Source organism: Eschrichtius robustus, chromosome 4 (assembly GCF_028021215.1).
Source record: "Eschrichtius robustus isolate mEscRob2 chromosome 4, mEscRob2.pri, whole genome shotgun sequence".
NCBI classification, from domain to species: Eukaryota; Metazoa; Chordata; class Mammalia; order Artiodactyla; family Eschrichtiidae; genus Eschrichtius; species Eschrichtius robustus.
Genome location: NC_090827.1, coordinates 34,678,283 through 34,700,870, shown reverse-complemented (window position 1 = coordinate 34,700,870; position 22,588 = coordinate 34,678,283). Strand labels below are relative to the sequence as shown.

General features: G+C 37.0%; 1 protein-coding gene across 2 annotated transcripts in view; it reads right to left on the bottom strand.

The window, feature by feature from the left end:
- The window catches only part of USP38 (ubiquitin specific peptidase 38), a 31,977-nt gene extending 10,115 nt beyond the window's left edge, over positions 1-21,862 (bottom strand). The window contains exons 1-7 of one of the 2 annotated variants that reach the window (XM_068542551.1): positions 20,671-21,862; positions 18,998-19,139; positions 13,245-13,374; positions 11,423-11,524; positions 6,868-7,026; positions 4,550-4,743; positions 1,907-2,000 (exon numbers count right to left, since the gene is read on the bottom strand). In XM_068542551.1, coding sequence (XP_068398652.1) covers positions 1,907-2,000; positions 4,550-4,743; positions 6,868-7,026; positions 11,423-11,524; positions 13,245-13,374; positions 18,998-19,139; positions 20,671-21,352 — 1,503 coding nt within the window. In that variant the 5' untranslated portion in view covers positions 21,353-21,862. The remainder of the gene's footprint in view (positions 1-1,906; positions 2,001-4,549; positions 4,744-6,867; positions 7,027-11,422; positions 11,525-13,244; positions 13,375-18,997; positions 19,140-20,670) is intronic. The other variant, XM_068542552.1, reaches the window with a different exon arrangement.
- Positions 21,863-22,588: the final 726 nt, after the last annotated feature.

The following is a 22,588-nucleotide window of genomic DNA, read 5'->3' as shown; positions in this document are numbered from 1 at the left end:
TTTATCAAAATAGGAGTGTTTATGGCATTTTGAAGGAAAGGAATTTGGTGGACTGGTTGAACATGGGTTCCAGAATCATTTGGTTTACATTCCAATCTTGCTGTTTGTTTGCATGACCATGAAAGCAAGTAATGTAAGTCCCATTTCTTCACCTGTAAAATGGGTATGCTACCTTATTACCTCATAGATTGATTTTGAGGATCAAGAGATAATATATGTAAACCACTTAGCACAGGAGCTAGACAAATTTAAATGCTCAATAAATGTTAGTTTTATTAATTATAAGAAGAAAAGCCTTTTAAATCATATAGGGAAAATCTACCTAAAACAGTCCTTGTCAGGCTGCTATCAGATACGGTCTCAACTATGACAGAACTTTAATTAGGTTCTCTTTTTAATTCCTTTCGTCTTTTGTTGGGAGTTTGGAAGCCTCCTAAAATTTTTTCCCAATAGCTCTGACTTAATAAGTTAATATAGTATATATAATGTATTTATATCTACATGTATATGCAGAGATACACACATACATATATACTATACAGCTGACCAATGAACAACATAGGGGTTGGGGTGCTGACCTTCTGCTTAGTCAAAAACTTTACAGAATACTGAAAAGTTATACTGTAAAGACATACTGTGTATCTGTTCACGTATCTGTGGTTCCGCATATGCTGACTCAAACCACCATGGATTATGTAGTACTATAGTACATATTTACTGAAAAAAATCCATGTGTAAGTGGGCCCCTGCAGTTCAGACCTGTGATGTTCAAGGGCCGACTCTATACAGTATACAGTAAATACAGACTAGTGATAAAGCAAGTGCATAAATCCATTTACTAGAAAACAATGTTTGGGAGTTGCAGGGAGGAGATTTCATCTCCCTTGGTCCTGAGATGTTAAATTTAATTTGTGAACATATTTCCCCCAGATAGAAAATAGTATAAATGATCCTTTGAGTATCTCATAGGCCATCACTAATCATCTCATACGTCAATCTTGTCTTGATTCTTTCCATTTAAGAAGTTATACTTGAGATATTTCTCCGCTTGTAGACAGGAAACAAACCATTCCTATCAACTCAATTCCACCGATTCTGAATCTATCCTCTCTTCTGGCTGTAAGTACCTGCTCCTTTAGACCTCTGTGAAACTAAGACAATCAGAGTATAACCAGAAAATAATATGTATTATTTATAAATGATATATATTATTCGTATGTATCATTCAAAACTTAAAGTATAAGTTCCTCGAGCATAAGGATTCCTTTTTGAATGTTTATCAGACTGCACATTGTGTCTCTCAATAAATGTCTGTTTACTATGTGATGTTCTTGCCATCAGCATAAACTCATTTCCTCGGAATAATCTGTGGACATAAATGATCATCACAAAATGTTAAGCTCTAGAACTTAATAGGTAAACAGTTTATCCATTAAGTTCTACAGCTTAGAAGTTTAGTCATAATTAAAGGGTACATATATTAGAAATGGGAGAAAAAAGAAGCCAAGATGCCACAAAATTATTTTAATTGTTCATTTTTAATTGTTCATTACTCTGAAGATCTACCGATTAGTATCTATAAACTTAACATTAAAGATTCATTTTTAACGATTTCTTCATGAAGGAGCTTTATTTTTGGATAGAAAATCAGATTTTATCTATAATAATCAGTATAATGAGTCAGTAAAATATTCATCTACAAGAATGTAAAGCAGAAGGGAGAAATAAAAACTTAGAGCATATCCTGATTTTAGGCAGTATCTTTTTAGATTTCTATGTGGATTTGTTGTGTTGGGAGGATATATATTATTTCATCAGTTAAAAAGGTTCACCAAGTTTGGTATAATGTGAAGTTTAAAGAAGATTTTCAATGCAATTAACATATACACACTACACACACACTCACCTGTGTATGAGCCAAAAAGGCAAAAAGATGCTGTAATTTTTTCATTAATGAATTGCACCCATTTAGATTTAAAGATAATACTTGTCTCCTGAAACTGAAAGATAATAAAATATAATTTTTGTATACATGTATACACACGATGCATTCTTTTAAAAGCTAAAGGGAAGTTAGTTCAAGAACTTATTATCCTCAAGTAAAATTTCACTTACCTGAAGGCCCTTTACCTGGCAAAGTCACTGCCTACAATGTAGTGAAGAAGGAAGAGAATGACGGTAATTGAACTCTTACTACGTGGCCTGGCAATGGCCACGTGCAGTCACACATTATTCCTATCTTCTGGATTAGCAAATAGAAATTGATTAAGCTATTAACTAATAACTTAAGTAAACAACCTTTAAATTCTTTCAAATCTGCATGAAATAAAAAAATATGCCGTCATCAAAACTACTATGAAGTTAGAGTGATTTAAAGAGCGTGGTACTAGTGCCAGATGGGAAAAGAAGAAGCTATACAAAAAACAGTATAGGAACAAATGGGTATCCATTTGGGAAAAAAATGGAATTAGATTAAGACTTCACATCATCACAAATGCCACAGAGAAGTAATGGGCTAAATGTAAAATACAAAACTACTGAAGTATTTAAAAGAAAAAAAAAAGGTGGGGAAGGAGTTTAGAGGGGAAGGCTTCCTAAAATTCAGACACTATAAATGATAAATAGCAGATTTGACTACATAAAATAAAAAAAAATTGCAAACAAAACACTCCACAAATTTGAATCATACTGACTGGAAGAAAGCATGCAACAAAGGATTATCATCCACAGTATATATAAATCAGTATGAAAAAGAAAAGCACCCAACAGAAAGGTGCACAATGGAAAGAATAGGTTATTCAAAAAAGAAACACAAATGAACAAAGAAAACTAGAGAGGGAAAAACTCTGTAATGGTCAGCAATACACATTTTCCTCCAGATTGGAAAAATTTTTAAAGACTAATTATATCAAGTATTGCTAAAGGCATGGGGTCATAGGTACAATCATGTATTAGTATGCAAATTCAAATACTATAGCCTTTCTGGGAGCAATTTGGCACACCCTATTCAAAGAATATCCTCTATAACTGCATATGGGCAGAACGATATTAATTATAAGCAAAACAATCTAATATTCATCAGTAGGAATATGATTAAATCAATCATGGTACACCTATTTACTCAGAATGACACAGTTCTGTCATTTGCACTAACGTGGGACTCTTTCCAACACAAATCATTAAAAGAAAAAAAACAAGTGGCTGGAAAAGAATATATAAATAGGATCCTTTATAAACATATTTTTAAAAAAACAATTCATTTGTTCTTGTACTAGATAAATCTTATCTCTGTACAAAAAATAGGTTTGGAACAATACAAGCAAAACTGTTAACAAATTACCTTTGGGGATGGGAATGTCTGATTTTTATTTTATGTACTTCTAGATTTATTTTTTTTAAACCACAAAGAATTTACACATTACCAAAGAAATAAAATATCCTGTCTGCTTATTCTGAGATAGTATTGGCCACTGTACAATAAGATGTGCTCTTTGAATTGTAGTTGCCAGTTATAACTGCTTTGGGTCTCTGCTTTCTCTATCATCTGTAAAATGAGACGGCTGGATTAGATGACCTCTGGTGGTGAGACATGGATTACTTTAGCTTTATGCCTAGTATCACTTGTGTCTAAGAGTATACATTTTCTTAAAAAAACAAAAAAAAAATCCCAAATACAAACAAACCAAAAGACAAAAGAAAACACCAGACCAAATGAAAAACACCTTAGTGTTGATAGTATATTCTGAGGCCAGAAAAGAAAATAAAGCTAAACTCTTTTATCTTTTAGTTTATGATTCCTCTAGGTAGGCATAAAAACTTACAAAGGCTTAGAACTCAATTTGTAAACATCTTTGGTCAAGTCCCGTGAATACTCTATTGGTACAGAAGAGAAAAATTCAACCATGCTTTTGCCTTCAGGAAAAGTTTATCGTTACTTTGTACCTTTACAGATTGTATTCACATAGCTAACAACCTCTGATTTCCTATTTGCTTGGCTGCAAAAGAAAATGAATTTGAAAGTAAATCTGTAAGATGGCAAAGAAACATGTCTGTTTATACAGTTGTTCAGTATCTATCAACTTGGGGTGGGAAGCAGAGCTTGAATTTCCTTAACAGCAACAAAGGAGTTATTGATCTGATAAAACATCAAAATATCTATAAGCAGAAAAAACATGACCACCTTAAAAGATACACAGGTTAAAAAAAATAGGATAATAACAAATTAGTACTTGAGGACCCTTAAATTCTGAAATAAGCCCAATCAATCCCTCTGTTACATTAATAAATATCAACTCGGAGTTAATTCAAAAGACTCTAAATGCAATATATAATATAAACATGAAGTAGAATTTATATAAGTTAACATTTTAAAAGTTCCTGAGCAGTAAAAGCAATTCATTTCTGAATAAGGTAATTATATGAAAATATGAGTATTTCTGCCATATGTAAGAAATAATGTGAAGATAATCCCACCATCTTACATTTCATCAGCATGCATCAACAGTTAAAATGAAAACAAACAAACAAAAAAGCTCAAATTTAAACTTACTCTGTGGCCATAAACAATGCTTGTATAACACTGTTCATATAACATGTATTCCCTAGATTAATAAGACCAGTTTTCCCAGTTTCAGATTTTCCAGAAAGTCTAGACAAGCAAGATGCCAAAGAATTGGATTGAGAAGTCCAGGCACTTTGACTGAGAATCAGTTTAATCTTCTCTTCACTGGGCTTAGGAAAATCCTGTAGATCATAAAGAGGAAAAGTAGTGTAAAAATATAAACTATTTTTTGTTATTAAGTTAACACCATAAAGAAGATTCTTCCACTGACATTTAACCTTTGTTTTCTCCCTCTTAGTTTGGAAATCACTGATAATACTTGAGCAGTCATCAAAAAATCGAATTACACTACATGGCAAAAATAATTATCTCCTAAAATGAATGAGTATCTCCTAAGGTAGAGTTTATCAAGCTGAGGAATACTCAAGAACCAGGAATTCAAGTCACATTTGAACTATTTATATTTCCTATTTGCCAGCAAAATGTTTTCAAAATAAACCTCTGACATCAGAGAGTATACTGCAGTGCTATTCAAAGGCTATAGAATGAGGACTTAAATTAGTACACAATTGAATAAGCTTAACAAACAATTTGCTTTCAAATTTTGTAGTGAAAATAATATCTCCTTTTCATTGAATACTAATATTTACCCAGTATTAACCCTTAGAAATAAAAGCTCAAAGTAATCAGGGAATGAAAAATAAAAGCACAATGACCTCTGACTTTAAGAAATAAAACTCAATCTTATGTTTAACCATATAGAAAAATTATTACAGGATACAGTTTCTTCCCTGCTTTGTGACATATGAGATAAAATTTTAAGTGTAAGTGGTTTCAAGCATGAGTAGAGCACTGGAGAATAAGGAAAGTTGGTAAAATCATTCAGGCTTTTTCGGACTATTACCATCGAAGGTACTTAGACCTCAGAAAACATTTTCTGAAGGAACTTTAATCTTTGGATTTGATTTTGTTGTTGTTGTTGCTGACAGCTAATGGAAGGTGCTTCCCTTGGTTTAAGAGGGAGATCCTTGATTCTTCTGAGCCTATTTCAGTTATCAGAATTTTCAACATTCAGCAGTGAAGAATGACATTTAACAACAGCAATAGCTTTCATCTATGGACACAGCGACACTGCAGAAAGAGATTAGCATTACTATCAAATCCATGACAAAAACCAGTTTGCAGGGCAGAAATAGAGACACAGATGTAGAGAACAAATGTATGGACACCAAGGGGGGAAAGTGGCGGGGGGTGGTGGTGGTGGGATGAACTGGGAGATTGGGATTGACATGTATACACTAATATGTATGAAATGGGTAACTAATAAGAACCTGCTGTGTAAAAAAATAAAGTTCTAAAATTCAAAAAAATAAGTAAAAAAAAAAAAAACCAAAGAAAACAAACAAAAAAACCCTTTTATACATAAAGACATTTACTTCAGAAGTGTCAAACTGTCATACCAGTAGTACACATTAATTGCCGAACAGTCTTGTGTTCTGGGCTCAGTTTGATTTAGCTAACTCTACGGTAAAAAGAGCATGCTCTGAATTCACTTCAGATAACTAAGAAGTAAAGATAATGAGACCTTATATTTTATTTCAGATCTCAAAAAGGAACACTGTTAATAGAAATGATTTCTAATAACTTCTGAATACACCTAGCTGAGGCAAGTTCTTCAATTCTTTTGCTCTACCCTGATCACGCAATAAATCTACTAAGAGGAAAGTGTGCTTATTGTGACCCATTTTCAAGACAAACAGAATCAACGCTTTTTAGATCCAGTTATCTATACAAAGTTGAAAACCAGTATGTTCACAAATATTCAAGTAAAGATTCTAAGAAATATGGACATTCATGAACAATCCATAGCAAAAATGAAATAAAAAACAGAAGAAACATAAGTCAAATATTTTATTAAACTGTCTTTCCTTGATTCTAAGATGTATCTTACATATTTTAACATTTCTGATATTGGGATGCAACTCTGATGTATGTATTAACTTAATGTAGCATTTTTTAAAACAAATCTCCCCCAAAGGTATTACAAATTTACAGGTACACCTTATCATTGTTGGCATTGTAGAACTGAAGAAATATGGTTATTAATTTAGATTAGTTATAGTAAATAAGAGATTACTCCCTAAAAATTAATGAACCTTGATTCCAGCTGCATATTTTATTACATATAAAAGGCATATTTCCATAAAATAGTAAAATGAATGGCTGCTTATAGGACTGTTTCACCACATTCATCTATCACATCATGGGCTGCAGCTCCGCAAATACTGGTGCAACTATTATCATACCTTTATTGCTTCCAGGATAGGTTCGTAGAGATCTGGAAATCCAGAATAATGATACATCATACAGTGTATCAGTTCTGTTAATTGCACTAGGAAGGTTGTACTGGAAGGCAGACCATCACTTTTGAAGGAGTGAACCAAATTAACTACATGAGGAACAATCTGAACAGAAAAGAAGACAAACATTCCTCTATTTATACAAATTGTCAACAAATCCTCTAGGCTACAAATGGAATGCAAATGTTACACGATCAGCAAATGCTTTTCTGTATGTTTAGTCACTGCCTTTTTCTAAAAAAGTTACGAAGCTAAACATTTCTAGAATATGTTTAAATCACATATAATTGTAATTCCATATAAGACCCCTCTCCTCATTCTTCTACTCCATCTAAAACTAAGGTACAAACAAATTAAGGTACAAAATAGGAGCCTTAGTCACTGCCGCCATTCTAAAAAATGGCTTAAGTTGAAAAATGTTAGGGCTATTATATTCACCAGATTGTTCAGTAGGGAGAAAGTTTTAAAAGATAAACCCAGAATTAGCTTAAGAGCTCCATCTAGTGTGAATTTTAGATTTTTCACTTGAAAGAATTATACGGAGTGTAATTAGACATTAAGTAGACATTAAAGTCTACTTCAAAAAACCTTCAAGATAATTTATGCATGTAACTAAAATTACAGATCAGACCTCCCCGGTGGTCCAGTGGATAAGAATCCTCCTGCCAATGCAGGGGACACAGGTTCAAGCCCTGGTCCGGGAAGATCCCACATGCTACGGAGCAACTAAGCCCGTGTGCCACAACTACTGAGCATGTGCTCTAGAGCCCATGAGCCACAACTACTGAAGCCCGTGTGCCTAGAGCCCGTGCTCTGCAACAAGAGAAGCCACCGCAATGAGAAGCCCACTCACCCCAACGAAGAGTAGCCCCCGCTCGCCGCAACCAGAGAAAGCCCGCGCGCAAAGACTCAACACAGTCATAAAAAATAAATAAATAAAAATAAAATGACAGCTCAGGCTACAGCAGTACCTCTCTTTAAGATAAGGGACTACCTCTATTTTAGGGACGGTGTCTTATGTAAGCATGGTTATCCTTGCTAACAATCCCCATGCCCACCTCCAAAAAGAAGAGACAGTTCTAAGATGAAAGTGAATTAGAAATTTCTCTTATTTTTAAGGAATTGGGGTTAAAAATGAAAGCGAAATCTAAAATGCTCATTGCTCATAAATATGTAGAAAACTATTAATACTGATAATAAGCACAACAATGTCCTTTCATTATAAAATTAGGATAAAAAGTCAATACAGAGCCAATCACATATTTAAGAGGTTATTAACAAAATAAAATAAATTCTATTTTGCAGCAATGGCTCATTCCATTAGTACGGTGCTATACTTGTCTCAACTAATTATTAATTATAATTTGATACTACATATTTACAGTTCACATGTAAAAAGCATCTTCTTATTTTCTACTTGAAGAACTTTTCTGTGTAGCAACATGGGAAAATATTTATTATGTAATGTTAAATTTTAAAAGAAGGATACAAAAACTGCATATAGATTACAAATATAAATACAACCTTGTTAAAATATATAGAGAAAAAAACATCATGATGGAAAACATAAAAATTGTAGTGTAGTGAGATTGCAGGTAATTTCACTAACTTCCTATATTGTTATATTATCTTTCTGTAAAAGTTTAATTTTGTTGTAAATGAATTATTGTAAAAAAAAAAAAAATCTAACAATACAAACTTGTATGAAGTAAAAGAAAAAGTCTCTGTCCCACTGTCCAGTGAAAGACACTGCTTGCTGTATATCACTTCATATAATATAACATATAATATGTCATGGCATACACCATATATACCATCTAGAACTTTTCTTATTTCAACTGGCAATCACCTCTTGACTCAATTCATGCAAAACCTCCTAACTGGTCTCCCTGTTTCCACCTTTGCCCTTCTTCAGACTATTCTCAAAGTAGCCAAATGAACGAAATAAAAAGCAGTGTAGAACATTTTTTTGGTTACTAACTCGTGATAAAAGTGAAGGTATAGCTCTATGGACTTATCATCAAACAGCAGTGACAACAATTATAGTTATATCCCAATCAACTCCCTTCCTTCCTGTAGAAAGAAAATCATATTCTTAAATTAACACTGCTATTCTCATTCTGCTGTCTCTGGTTTTACTCTTATGCTTTGAGGTCTTAAATCACACTTTAGCTTTTGCACCACTTTCTTTAATCTTACCTCCAACAAAGGTATTAATCTGACCATAAAACTACCAGTTCCTAATGGTTCACTCTACTGCTATCATCTCTACATTTCAAAGCAAATCTGAATTATAATTCTGCTCCATAAAGCCGTATCTATCAGATACACCCTTGCTAAAATAGTCAGAAATCCAAAATATTGTTTCCTCAGAGGTGACAGGAGAGACAGAGATGGAAGAGAAGAGGAAAGAAGTTTTTAAATGATTGTTTAATTTACAAATACCAAATCTTCTAAAAGCTAGCGTACAATCTTCCTAGTGTAGATTGGATCTCTGCAGTCAGATAATATACATAATTGTCTACTACTACATCCTATGTGGTCAAAATGATCACTGATGTGGAAATAAGACTAAGTTCTTCACGAGCATATAGATAGACATCCAAGCAGGTTATTACCTTCTAAATATCTGAAAGTTGATTTTTTTCCTGAATGAGCAAATCTAAATATTTGCAGACATTATTGTGATACTCATTACACTTAAGTTACTATTTGAGAAAATGTGTATAACTTATTTAATTAGAAGCTTTGATATTTTCTCTTTTGTTTAAAAATTTTTTCCCACTTATAAAAAGCATACGAAAAGCAACTTGGTCCATAATAACACACACTATAATTTCAATCTCAGTTTGCTCTAAAATATTCTAAATGTATAATACAATGAATAATGATGCTGGTGATTCCAGATTATTGTTCATTCTTAGCAACTCCTAAACCTGAGTCCTTCACTGAGTTATTTAGAGTTATAGGTGATTTAACTACCACATGATCCACTACTAAATGCCCAAGTTAATTTTAGTTGAGTAGCAGGTCAGGCTACACACAGAATGTAGAGAGTTATTAGGTCTTTGTTTTTAGACTTTACTAGGCCAGATCACAATTTTCTACTTTAGATCTAACTGTTCTTTAAATAAATGATTTAATATTTACTTATTTCAGTAGCCAAATATTTCAAAGTCAACCATTTGCCATTTCAATTACTTTTTTCAGGAAAAAAAAAGCAATACAAGGTAAGGAGATATCTTCTATCTTTTAAAAAATTGAGCAAAGAAATAGGTTTAGAGTACAGCAAAAGTGACTTTTCAGAGAGATTAAGGAATGTATGGAGAGCAATAAATATTAGAATGGATGATTTCCTTCCCAGAAATTCTGAAAATAAACCTTTTCTCAAATGGCCTATACATGATCATGCCTGAAGACAGGGAAAAATAGTTGTTTTTTTTCTCTTGGAAGATTTTGCTAGTATAGCTGCTGTATTAGCTCAAGTTTGAGTTTTGTTTGTGTAATGGATATAAGGTTATGAAGTGATGATCAAGCTCACCAATTAGGGCAATGAACTGCAGAAATCACTCACCCTAAGAGATAATGTATAATGTAATTACTTGTTAGTAAGGTTTACTTCTATTAAGCCTGAAGATTTTGGAAATGAGGCACCAAGTAGCCTATGTGAGTATATAATTCTCTGAGGCTAGTTACATTTCTAGCTGACAATCAACAACTGAAATTCTGCACTTTATCAGTCTCCTTTGAATTCGTTTGTGGTGGGTCCGTATTCCTAAGATTTTAACATTGTGGGTGTGTTGATAATGAGTTTCTAGTCCTGTAAAACTGAGGATCAGACCTTGGAGGAAGCAAGTAACCGCATAAACCACTGCTTTCCTGTGATCCCCTAGGTAGAAAAATGGACAGGTTCCCAAAATAACATTTTGTCATTTTTTTACCTGCAATAACTGATAATCAAATAATCAAAATCAAATCAAATCAAAAGCAGTGATGTAGCTGCTGTAGTTAAAAGTGGTAGGATTCTGGTTATATTTTAAAGGTGGAATCAACAGAATTTGTAGGATATGGGCTGAAAGAGAATGAAAAGCCCTAATTCTGGGGCAACAAAACAAAGACTTATGGTTTCATGCTTCTGAAATTCTAAAGCAGTCAGTGGTTTTAAACCATTTTTCTCCTACACTGTTCACCTGTGCAACAGACAACCAACAGTGACACTGACATGTGACATCTCTCATGTACAAGAGTTACTTTTAACTTTCAATTGCTGGTTGTGATTGCAAGTGGAGCAATTTTGGTGAGACCCAAAACATTCTAAAAACATACTCTTTGGAAGGAAATCTCACAATCTCAATTTTAAAAGGAATCATAAAGCTACACGAAAATAGTTAAGGATTTAGGACCAACCTACAATCTTTTCACAAATACAAATGTGACTCAATATTAAATTGAAATTTTAAAACAAGTCTTTTCGGTGTAGAAAGCTTGTGTCATAACTTACCAAATGGAATGCCTCTGGAGAATGCTGAAAACTAAGCAGCATGTGAGAAAGAACTGTGAGAGCACCGGGTCTCACAAGAGGAAACCAAAGCCGATTAAAAACCTGCAGAAAAGATAAGACATCCACTTTAAGAGTTGGTAGGGAAATAATTAATCCAATCAGTGGTTATTTTCCTAGGGCCAAAAATTATTTGTGTGAATATCCCCTTTCCTGAGAAGTTCTGTCATAACATATGTTATTAAATTCTGGGAAAGGGAGAAAGTTGGGAAATAATATGACAGAGATCAAGAGAATATAATGACCTAACCAACTCTGAAAACTCCCTGATCAAATAAAAATCTGTCAAACCATGTTTACAAGGTGATAGCTCCCTGGTCCTTTATTCATTCAATTCATTCAGCAAATACTTATTGACCACCTACTGCTGCTTGGCACTATTCTAAGTACTGGAGATACAATGGTAGATAAAAAAAAAAGAAATCTCTGATCTTACAGGGCTTACTGTCTAGAGGGTGAGTAGAGACAATAAAAAGTAACATGGGAGAGAAATGCTATGAAAGCAGGGTATGTTGAAGAGGGAGTGCTGAGTGGCAAAAAGATCTGCTATTTTATATACGGAATTTAAAAAATGCATTGTGATAAAGGTGATACCTGACTTCAAAAAACTGAAAGGAATGAGAGTAAGTCTGACAGATAACTGGGAGAAGAGCGTAATAAGCAGAGCAAAGGCCCTGAGGCCTCCACCCTGGTGGACTAGAGATATAACAACGAGGGCAGTGTAAGTAAAGCACAGAGACGGAGGCAATAATAGTGGGAGACCGGATGAGAGAAGTAGCTAGCAGTGGGCCAGATCAGGTAGGACCTTGTGTGACACCTGAAGAGGACCAAGGGCAGGAGCTGCAAGGCTACTGCAATCAATATAGCAAGGGGTGATGATTACTTTGGACCAGGGTGGTAGTGATGTAGCTGGTTAAAAGTGGTAGAATTCGGGATATATTTTAAAGATGGAGTCAACAGGATTTGTCAGATATGGGCTGAGAGAGAATGAAAAGAGACAAGAATAGCTTCAAGGTTTTGGGCCTGAGCATGTAGAAGGATGAAGCAGTCATTTAAGATGGGGAAGACCAGGTCTGGGAGGGAAAAATCAGGGGTTAGATTGTGGATAAGTTGAACTTGAGATCCAACTGTCTAAGCTGGATAAGTGAATATGGAGTCCATGGGAGAATAATGGACTAGAAATATAAACCTGGCAGTCATTAACTTAGAGACATTATTTAAAGCCACGCGTCGCTATAAGTATGGACTGAGAAGAAAGTGAACCAGAGATGCGATTCTAAGGCACTCTAAAGTTAGAAAGATCCACTACAGGAGACTGAGAAGCCAGGGAACTAGGACAAAAATCAGGAGAGTATAATGTCCTGGAAACTAAGGCAGGAAAGTGTTTCAAGAGGAAGTGATCAGCTATGTCAAATGACTAACAGGTCAGCGAGAGAGGGCTTGAGAAATAACTCCTGAGTTAAGCAACACTGGAAAGCACTGGTGTCAAAGACAGCTTTGGCAGAATAACGGTGGTAAAAGTTTGATTAGTTGGGATTCAAGAGATAACGGGAGGAATTTGTTTTCATAATAAATATCTGAAAACAGCAAAATTATTTTAATTACCTAATCTTAAGCAGCATTTTAAATTTCTAAAGCCCATTCAAAAGAAAACCAAAAACAAGACCATATTCAAAATTAGACACTTTAAAGGGGACAACCCAAAGATGAAAAGACTTATTATATGGGTCCATATGTTCCCATAGATTTATACACTCCCACTTACTAGTTCTATCTTCAGTAAAGTAACATCTATCAAAATAGTAAACTTCTGGACAGCCGCCAGTCCTTTCAGGAGTGCAATCACCCATGTGTCTACATGCTGAGCCAACGGCCAGGACAGCCAGTCAATCATTCTGAAAATTGAAGGAAAACAAAACTATCAGCATTGAAAATATCTTTAACATTATTTAGTTAAGAATAACAGGAGTTATAATCACTCACTTTGTGACTCAAGTAAACTGAGCTTGCTTGTGAAAAGTACTATTCAAGATGTAGAAATGACTATTATGGGTGCTAGAACTCAAGGAGTTTCCAATCTTGTAAGCTGACAGTTTCTTATATAACATATTTGCATAAAAAGAATTTCTGATAAACAATCATTTTGCATAAATGCAAAGTTTTAAACATGCTATATAGTGGTATCAATAATTTATTAGGCAAATTTACTCTAAGGAGAACAGTTAAAATACGGCTATCTGGGACTTTCCTGGTGGTACAGTGGTTAAGAATCCGTCTTTCAATGCAGGGGACACTGGTTCAATCCCTGGTTAGGGAACTAAGATCCCACATGCCGCGGGGCAACTAAGCCCGAGTGCTGCAACTACTGAGCCCACACGCCACAGCTACCGAGCCTACACCACAACTAGAGAGAAGCCCGTGCACTGCAATGAAGAGCCCATGTGCCGCAACTAAGACCAGATGCAGCCAATAAATAAATAAATAAATATCAAAAAAACAAAAATATGGCTATCTGAACTGAGACATACAGATACGAACCAAAATTTCTCCTTTCTGGTGATTACAGTCTAAATATGAAATGCAGTGTTAAAAAAGAGTATATTTTGAATTGTGAAACAGGTCTCTTCATCCCTTTCAAAATCTTACCATACAAAGACAACAAAAAGAAACTTCAAATAGATAAAAGGGCACCACATGTGTAAATACTGAAATGGCCTCATTTTGTAATAATGAGTGTTTTTCTTTTTGAGTACCAATCCCGTTTAATGGAAATAAAGATAAAGTAATATGGGGTATGATGGAGACTATCCTTAATGTTAAACACCAACCACAATGAAAAAGACTGCTATGACTCTTTTGGAAAGCAACTGGGCCAAATGTTCATATTATTTGATCCAGTAATCCAAATGGGAGGACTATATAATAAAAAAAATAGTAAAACAAACCAGGTTTTTAAAGTCAGAATGATATGGTTTAAAAATCTCAATTCACCATTTATTAGCTGGGGAACCCTAAATACTAATGTAAGTTATTTAACTTCTTTGTGTCTCAGTTCCTTATCTGTAGATTACGGATAAATTTTACAGGACCGATGTGAAGGTTAAATGAGTTAATACACTGGAAATACTGTGAATGTCTTTCTTCCAAATATTTACACATGTGGCAATAAACAAATACTCTGATTGTACAAAATGTAAAATATAAATACTAAGTACATAAACACGGGGCCCAAAGAGCAACTAACATGTCAAAAGGACTGACTTTCATATTGATATGTTATAAATTATCTATCAATACATGAACACTGGAGTGTTACCTTTATTAAGGTTTTTGCTCTTAAGATTAAAATGTTCCATCAGACATTAAGAGTGGCTCCAAAGTTCAAACTCATTTTACTACAAGTTATCTGTATGTTCTCTCTGCTCCCTGCACACATTTTATCTCCCTTCTTGTTTTTCTGGCCAACAATGATGGTTGTAAGTCATTAAAGTAGTCCCTAACAGCTGTTCCACGTCTCTCAGCTATTGTTAGCCTTGTTTTCACAAGTCTGTGGCCACTCTAAGTACATGAAGTAGAAACTAGAGACACTTGCATTTGTGTACAAAGAGTATATTCACTGCATCACTGCTTGTGATACAGAAAAAATGCAAATTATCTAAATGTCCATCATAAGGAAATGGCTAAATATACTATGGTATTGATACTATGAAATATTATGTTGAGTTTTAAAAGATGAGATAGATCAATATGAATCTATCCACAGGGATCTAACACAGAAAGATCTGAGATATTGTTGAATTAAAAAAGAAAACAATGCTGGTAAATCTTTTTAAAACTGTTTTTTGTTTGTTTAAAAGAAAACATATGAGTACATATTGTATATATTTTTTTAGCATAAATACGTACACAAAAAAACTTGTGGTTTAGAGAAGGAGTATATGTGAGCACATCTCTTTGGCTGTATGGACTCTTCCCCGTGGGGAGCAAAGTCCCAGAGTAGAACCAGGTTGGGCTCCCTAGCACACAGGGCCCGAGGCCAGAACTCCCTTTAGCTCAGGTCTAAGGGGAGTATCAGTAAAGAGTGAGGGGGGCAGAGTACAAAATTCGACTTGGCCATGGCTTTTCATCATCTCTAATCACCCAATCAGCCTTTTCCTCCATCCTCTCCATTTCTAGCTTCCCATCTCGTAAGCCTCTAGTCTTTATCTTATCCCATGTGTACCCAATCTCCTAACCACCCTAAAGATACTTCAAGTCAGAAGTAACACAAATTAGAAGCCACTCATTCAAAAATATTTGAGTATCTATTATATAATAGGCACTGTGTTAAGTGCTAAAAATATAATAGTAAAATATGGTTTCTGCCCTCAAACTGATAAGGAAAATTAGGAAATTTTCAACAGTCACACAATTAATAAGTAGTAGTACTGGTATCTGAACTAAGCTCTGCTGGCGTATAATGCAGCATCTTTGGCTACACTTTAATTATATTCTAGCATTGCTTCAATTTGATTGGACTTACATATGCTCCAATCCTCTCAGACAAAGGCACTATAGAATCAGTTATTTTTATGGTTAACTACAGTAATCTTATCCACCATGTATTGGTTACAATTTGAATTTTAATGACACTTAACTCTGATAGGCTGATTTAATTTCTTACTATTTAAAGAACAGTTAGCTGTAGTTGTAATAAATCTTGTTTCCTCCGTTAGATTGTGGGCTTAAGAACAGCGATCTTGTTGTTTTGTTTTTTAATCTTTAATCTTTGATCTGCATTAAAATGGAGCTCAAATTTGTTGAATAAATGAAACCATTTCTCTCTATAGCCAAAAAAACGTACATGCAATTTGAAAAATCTTAAAATTGGCAATATTATGAAAGGCCACAAAATAGATTTAATCTTAATTTGTAGAGAATAAAGCCAATTTTCACTTTATTGTAGGTAGCAGCTTAAGGGCTAGATCCAGCCTTCAGTTTTATTTGTTCCAATGTTTTAAAAATTAGAAAACTCCACATAAAAACTGGATTTCAGTCTCCTTTTGAAAAATCAGATTAGCAACACTGAACTCAAATTTCCCTGTGATAACAAGACAACTGGAGTTGAGGATCAGCTTTCTCTTTTAGAAAATGCTTGTGTACCATTCCCTATTATTTCAGTTACCCTGGCCTATTTCATACTTTAATGTTACTATCTGGTTCTTGTACAATATCTGCATTTGCATTTCTTTGGATTACAGAAAATGACAGTAAAGCATGACAAGTGCTATGTGTGGGGAAGCATAGAGTATGGGGGAATAGAAGGTGGGAGTGTGATAAAAGTAAACATTACTATTCTTTTCAATTACATTTGCAATACAAGGATAATTACTCCAGGTATATTTTAAGTTAAATAGGATCATGTCAGATAAATTGGAAATGCAACGGAAACTGGATCACAACTTTCCATTAAAACATAGGTAAAAATTAATTTCCAAATATATCTTAAAAATAAATTCGTAAATTGGACACGATGGTTGTTTCGAAGAGGTTAAAAAATTAAGACTAAGAGTGCCATACAGAACATTATAAATAAACTATAAGAAAAAAAAAAGAGAGAAAAAAAGACTAAATGCTAGAGAGCGAGAATTGTACACATGTAGCTTTCTGAGAACCCAAAATAAATACTTAAGTTTACAGGTTACCTGATGACTGTAATTTATAACAGGTGCACAGAAACCACTGTTCTAAATCCTTACATTTTAGGGGACTTCCCAGGTGGTCCAGTGGTAAAGAATCTGCCTTACAATGCAGGGGATGCGGGTTCCTGTCTTCTTCTCGAACTAAGATCCCACATGCCACAGGGCAACTAAGCCTGCACACCACAACTACTGAGCTCATGCGCCTCAACTAGACAGCCTGTGTGCCACAACTACAGAGCCCACGTGCCACAACTAGGGAAGAGAAACCCCACACACCACAACTAGAGAGAAGCCCATGCACCACAACTAAGACCTGACACAGCCAAAAATAAATAAATAAATCCTTACATTTTATTTAAATGTGCTATGCATACACACATATATGTGCACATAGGAAAATGGAAAAAAATTATAAAACAAAACCAGACAGATATGAAACAAGAACAGGAAGATAGGAAAAGCTCAATTAGAAAAATACAGTCATTGAAATAAAGAAACTCAATAACTGGAATAATCTCTATAAATGGGTACCTTTGAAGGAAAAACTAGTAAATTGTAAGACAGTATTGATGCTCTTCCCCTTAGATCCCCACAAGGTCTGCACCCTCATTTCCTTCATATCTTTACTTCAGGGTCTCCTTCTCAGTGAGGCCTTCCTCATCTATCTTATTTAAAATTGCAAACCATTCCCCATGCTTTCTTGCTTTCCTATCTACTTTTTTCCAAAAACACTCATCACTATCCAACATAAGAAATTATTTTACTTACCATACTTAATGAAATCTAAAACAAAATCAGTTTTAGGATGTAAAACTTAGTTTATGTACCACTAAGGCAAGAAAAGTCCTGCAATCTAAACTAGAACACCAATGACTGTACCTTTCCACATTTTAGCGTCTCTGAGATCAGGATGCAGCTCTTCAAATATGTTACTGATATTGCCTGCCTGCCTCCCCAGCTAGAAGCCCGTTAGGATAGATATTTCTACCCATTTGTTCAATGAGGTTTTTAAACACTGCTTGGCACTCATGGTAAGTGCTCAATAAATGTGATTTGAACAGCTGAAAGAACGAATGATTGAATTAATAAAAGCACAAGAGTTCTGAGAAGTAAAAATAACATTAAGTTTACACCTAGAAATATAAGAATACAACTGCAAAACGTCAAGGGTAAAGAGAAAAGCATAAACATTACCAGAAGACCCTAACTAGGAAGACCCTAACTCACAAAGGAACGATAATCAAATTGACTGCAGACTCCACATCAGCAACAATAGATGCCAGAAGACAATGCAGTATTATTTTCAAAATGCTAAGAGAAAATGACTATCAAATTAGAATTCTGTATCTTGCCAAATCATCTACTTGGGAATAAGCAAGAAAAAAACCACATTTCAAACAAAGGCTAAGAAAGTATTACCCAGAGGCCCTGGTTGAAAGAGAAAGTAAAAGTATATACTAAGTAAAAGTATATACTTAGAAAAAAAAAGATCCCAGAAGGAGGAAATAGGTTGCAGGCAACAATACTGAGCAAAGAAATTAGCAAAATATATTGATAATCCAACCAACTCCTGACTGTACAGTAAGTGTATATGTGTGCTATATTTTTGGAATTTTAGAAAGCTGAATTGAAAACAGATTTGTGAGTTACTGGATGCCTGTCAAGCCTATAGTAAGGTAAACAATTCATTTCAATTAATTTGGAGAGTCTTTATATATTTGATTCCACAATTTCAGGTTTAGACATTTCCCTAAGTTTTTCATTACCCACAAAATACAGCAAAATATCTCCTCCTCCCAAATCTACAATTACCATCTGTGGTGTTGTGAAGAAGTACCTGCAAAGAGCTTGGGTCATACTCGCATCTTTTACGTTGGGGTCCGTCGTAAGGCTCCTGATGAGCACTGTGATCATCTGGAGAGGAATGTGCTGCACAAGGCTTGCCAGTGCCACGGAAGGCTCAAAGGAGGCGTCTATTTCTCAATGGAAAAGAAAAAGGAACATGGCAACAAGGTTCAAGGGGAGTGTTTCGAGAGAGCAACAATTTACCACCCCTCCACCAAGCAGCTGTTACACTCCATCTCATGGGTAGACGCTCACATACAAGGAATGTGAAACTGCAGAAACGAGAGATTAAGAGTAGTAGTTCGACAGAACTACTGCTACATAAAAACTATTCTTCACTATGGCCATATTTAGTCCGTAAATTACTTTATTTTCTTGCATTCTTTAATATTGTTATTGTCGTGCTAAAATACTCATTTGTAAAGCAGTAGTCAGAAAAGAAGTGCAAGGTATCATTTAAATTCCCACTTTAGATCCTCCAAAGTAACTTACCCCTATTAATTATAGTAGTCATCATATTGTTCTAGGGAAATTTTTTAAAATCACTTAAAGAAGTAGAAACTAAGGTGAATTTTGGGGGGATTTTGCTTAAACTACATGAAAATTAAGCAAATCCAAGATGAGCACCTTTACTGCTACAGCTGAAAAAGTTCTGGGGAAATCGAACTGTTCTAGCAACACAGGCAATACATGAAAAATTACAATTAAAAAACAAACCAAAACTCAGACAATGCAAATATAGAGTTGGTAATTCTTTCATAAATGTACTTAATTCATCAGGAAAGCATGGAGCCTGTTAAAACTCTACTCTTATTTCTGATTCTCAACATAAAAGGAGGATACCTCCTTCACAAGTCCAATTTCGAACAACAGCCAGAGAACAACTGTACCAAGCAGAGAGGGAGTGAACACAGTTTTGGATCTATTGTTTCACAACTTACAGAGCTGGAAGCTCCATGTCCGAACAAGGAATGCAAACATACAGGTAAAATTCCCGGGTGAGAAAGCATTTTCCTGCTAAGTATCACCTGATCCCTCCCAGATTTCTAAGGACACGATCCGTGGGCTATTGACACCTGGAGCGCAAAAACACCTATTTAAGCCTTCATACTCTTTCCCTTCACTCATCCACCTGTATCTACTCTCACAAACTACTGAAGACATAAAATGTCAATATTCAACAACGACACAGTTAACTAGGATAATCTAATAATAAATGGCACACAGTCCATGAATTAAAAAATGGAAAAATTAAGAAACTGAGGAAAAACTCATGACGGCAAGATGACAGACTCACAGTACAATAATGATACGGTAAACATTATTATGCGGCCATTAGTCACTAATGAATAGAAGCTTTTACATAGTAGCTGTCATCTTCAAAGCATTCCATAACCTGAGCAGAAGCTGGGTAGTTAAGCAACTTGTTTGCTGCCAAAGGTCTTAGACCTCGACGTTCTCAACCTCTAAACTGGAAACACTGCCCGTTTTTTAATGTCCAAAGTGACAGCCTGAATAGGGCAGTGAATAAGAATTTGGATGAAGGTGTTAAGATCTCCTCTCCCATTTAGATGTTTTCAGAGCAGGGAAACAAACACGATGTGTACGTAACAGCCACACACTAAATTTCCGAGAGATATTTGCTCGGAATGTCATGACCCTTACCTGTGGAAGAGATGCTTGCAAAAACTTCTTGCAGGGAAGGCAGCAAGGTGGAGGGCTCGGCCTTCCAGATGTTCTGGAGCAAGTTACTCACTTTTGTCACCTGCGAGACATATTCCCGCAGCTCCTTCTCCTGGGTGGACACGCACTGGAAGTGGCCTATCGTGCGAACCAGCTGTTGGCAGAAGGTGATGGACAGTTTCCCCTTGGGGATGCACTGCACGAAGTCGGCCAGGAGGTCGCTCAGTCGGGCGCAAAGCTGCGGCTCCGGCCTCTCGCACACCATCCGCAGCACCTCCACCTGCAGCAGGCTGAAGAGGTCCAGCACCGACGGGCAGCTCATGATCAGCTTCAGGCCGTTGTGAATGTAGTCCAGGATGGCTACGTCCTTCCTGTCCAGCGAGTGGTAGCCCTGCTGGAGGAGGCCCAGCACGAACGTCTTGTTGAAGAAGGACTCGAACTCTGGCCGGTGGTAGCGCGCGTAGGCCTCCAGCACTTGGTGGCCCACCTGCCGCTGAAAATGGTCCTGGCCCTCCAGGATGAGCCGCGTCGTCAGGTCAAACATGGCCTCGCACTGCGCCTCGTCCAGCCAATGCTCCGCCGACTCCACCACCTTCCGCACGATCACCCGCTTGAGGGGCAGCGGGTGCGAAGAACTCACCAGGCCCTCCAGGATCTTGTCCATTGTCGCCACGCTGCAAGGCCCGGCCCAGGAGGGAAGGAGCGGGCGGCCACGGCCCCGAGGTGGGCCAGGAGAGCCCCGGGGCGGAGGTGAACTTGGAGCGCAGCAGCAGCAGCGGGACCGACCACCGCCACCGCCGCCTCAGTAGCCACATTTATCGGGCAGGCGGGCCCATCCAAGCCCGGGCGGGAGTTGGCAAGCCTGGGGCGCGTAAGAACCGGCACCGCCCGCGATGGGCCTAAGAAGCCAGAGGCCCGCACTCCGCCGCCGCCCCGGGCCCGCGGTCCCTCTCAGCATCAGCTCGGAGAGGCCAGCGGGGTCCCCCGGCGGCTGTGGGTGCTCAGGGGCCGGGGCTGCGAGCCGGTGGGTGAGGAAGCGCGCCTCCGCGTTCTGCGGCAGCTGTGGGCGTCCGGGCTCCGGCAGGTCGTGGGATGAAACCCGCCCCGGGTTGAGTCAGGAGCCGCTGTCACGGACGGTGCCGCAACAGCCGGGGAGAAGAGGAGGTGGACACCCTTGACCCGGATTCAGAAGGTCCGGCAAACAGGAAGTGAAGGACGTCGGAACCTCCGGAAAAGCCCGCCCCTCCGCCCTTCGCCCCGCCCCACTCCTTTCCTCCCTCCCCTCTCACCGTCCTCCGCCCACAATCGCCTCCTCCCTCCCGGGCCGCGCTGGGACGACCTCGCTGACCCGCAGCCTAGCTGCTGCGCAGGCGCGGCTGCCTCTGGCTGAGCGAGGCGGCTACCGCAGCGTCACTGGGGATCGTGTGTAAGTCACAGGAGGCTTCCCGGGAGAAGCGGCCGGGAGCGGACGCGTTGGAGGTGACTACGACTCTACGAGTTCCACCTTCCCATCTCTATCCGTTCTGTCCGAGTCAGGTTACTTGTGAAAGGCCGAGAAAGTTTTATTTAGGTAAAATCTTGTGAATGGGAAAGTTTTGGAAACGCGAGTAGAAGAGCATTTGGGGAGAAAGTGAGGAAAAGAACTCAAAATCCGGATTTAAGGGAAATCGTTTGAGGTCGTGGCTCATTCATCAAGAAATGAGCTAGGGTTCCTAAATGAGATTGCCTTTCTCTTGCGTGTGGTTATTAAAGTAAGGGCTGTACTGGTGGCCGTATACATTTAGAGACGATCCGTTATCTTTAGCAAATATCTTTTTAATGAGCTTTTGTGGCATGTCGAAAATTTATGTTGTCCGAAAAATGGGGGGAGAGTAAGGAAAATGACAGGTGAGAAAGAATG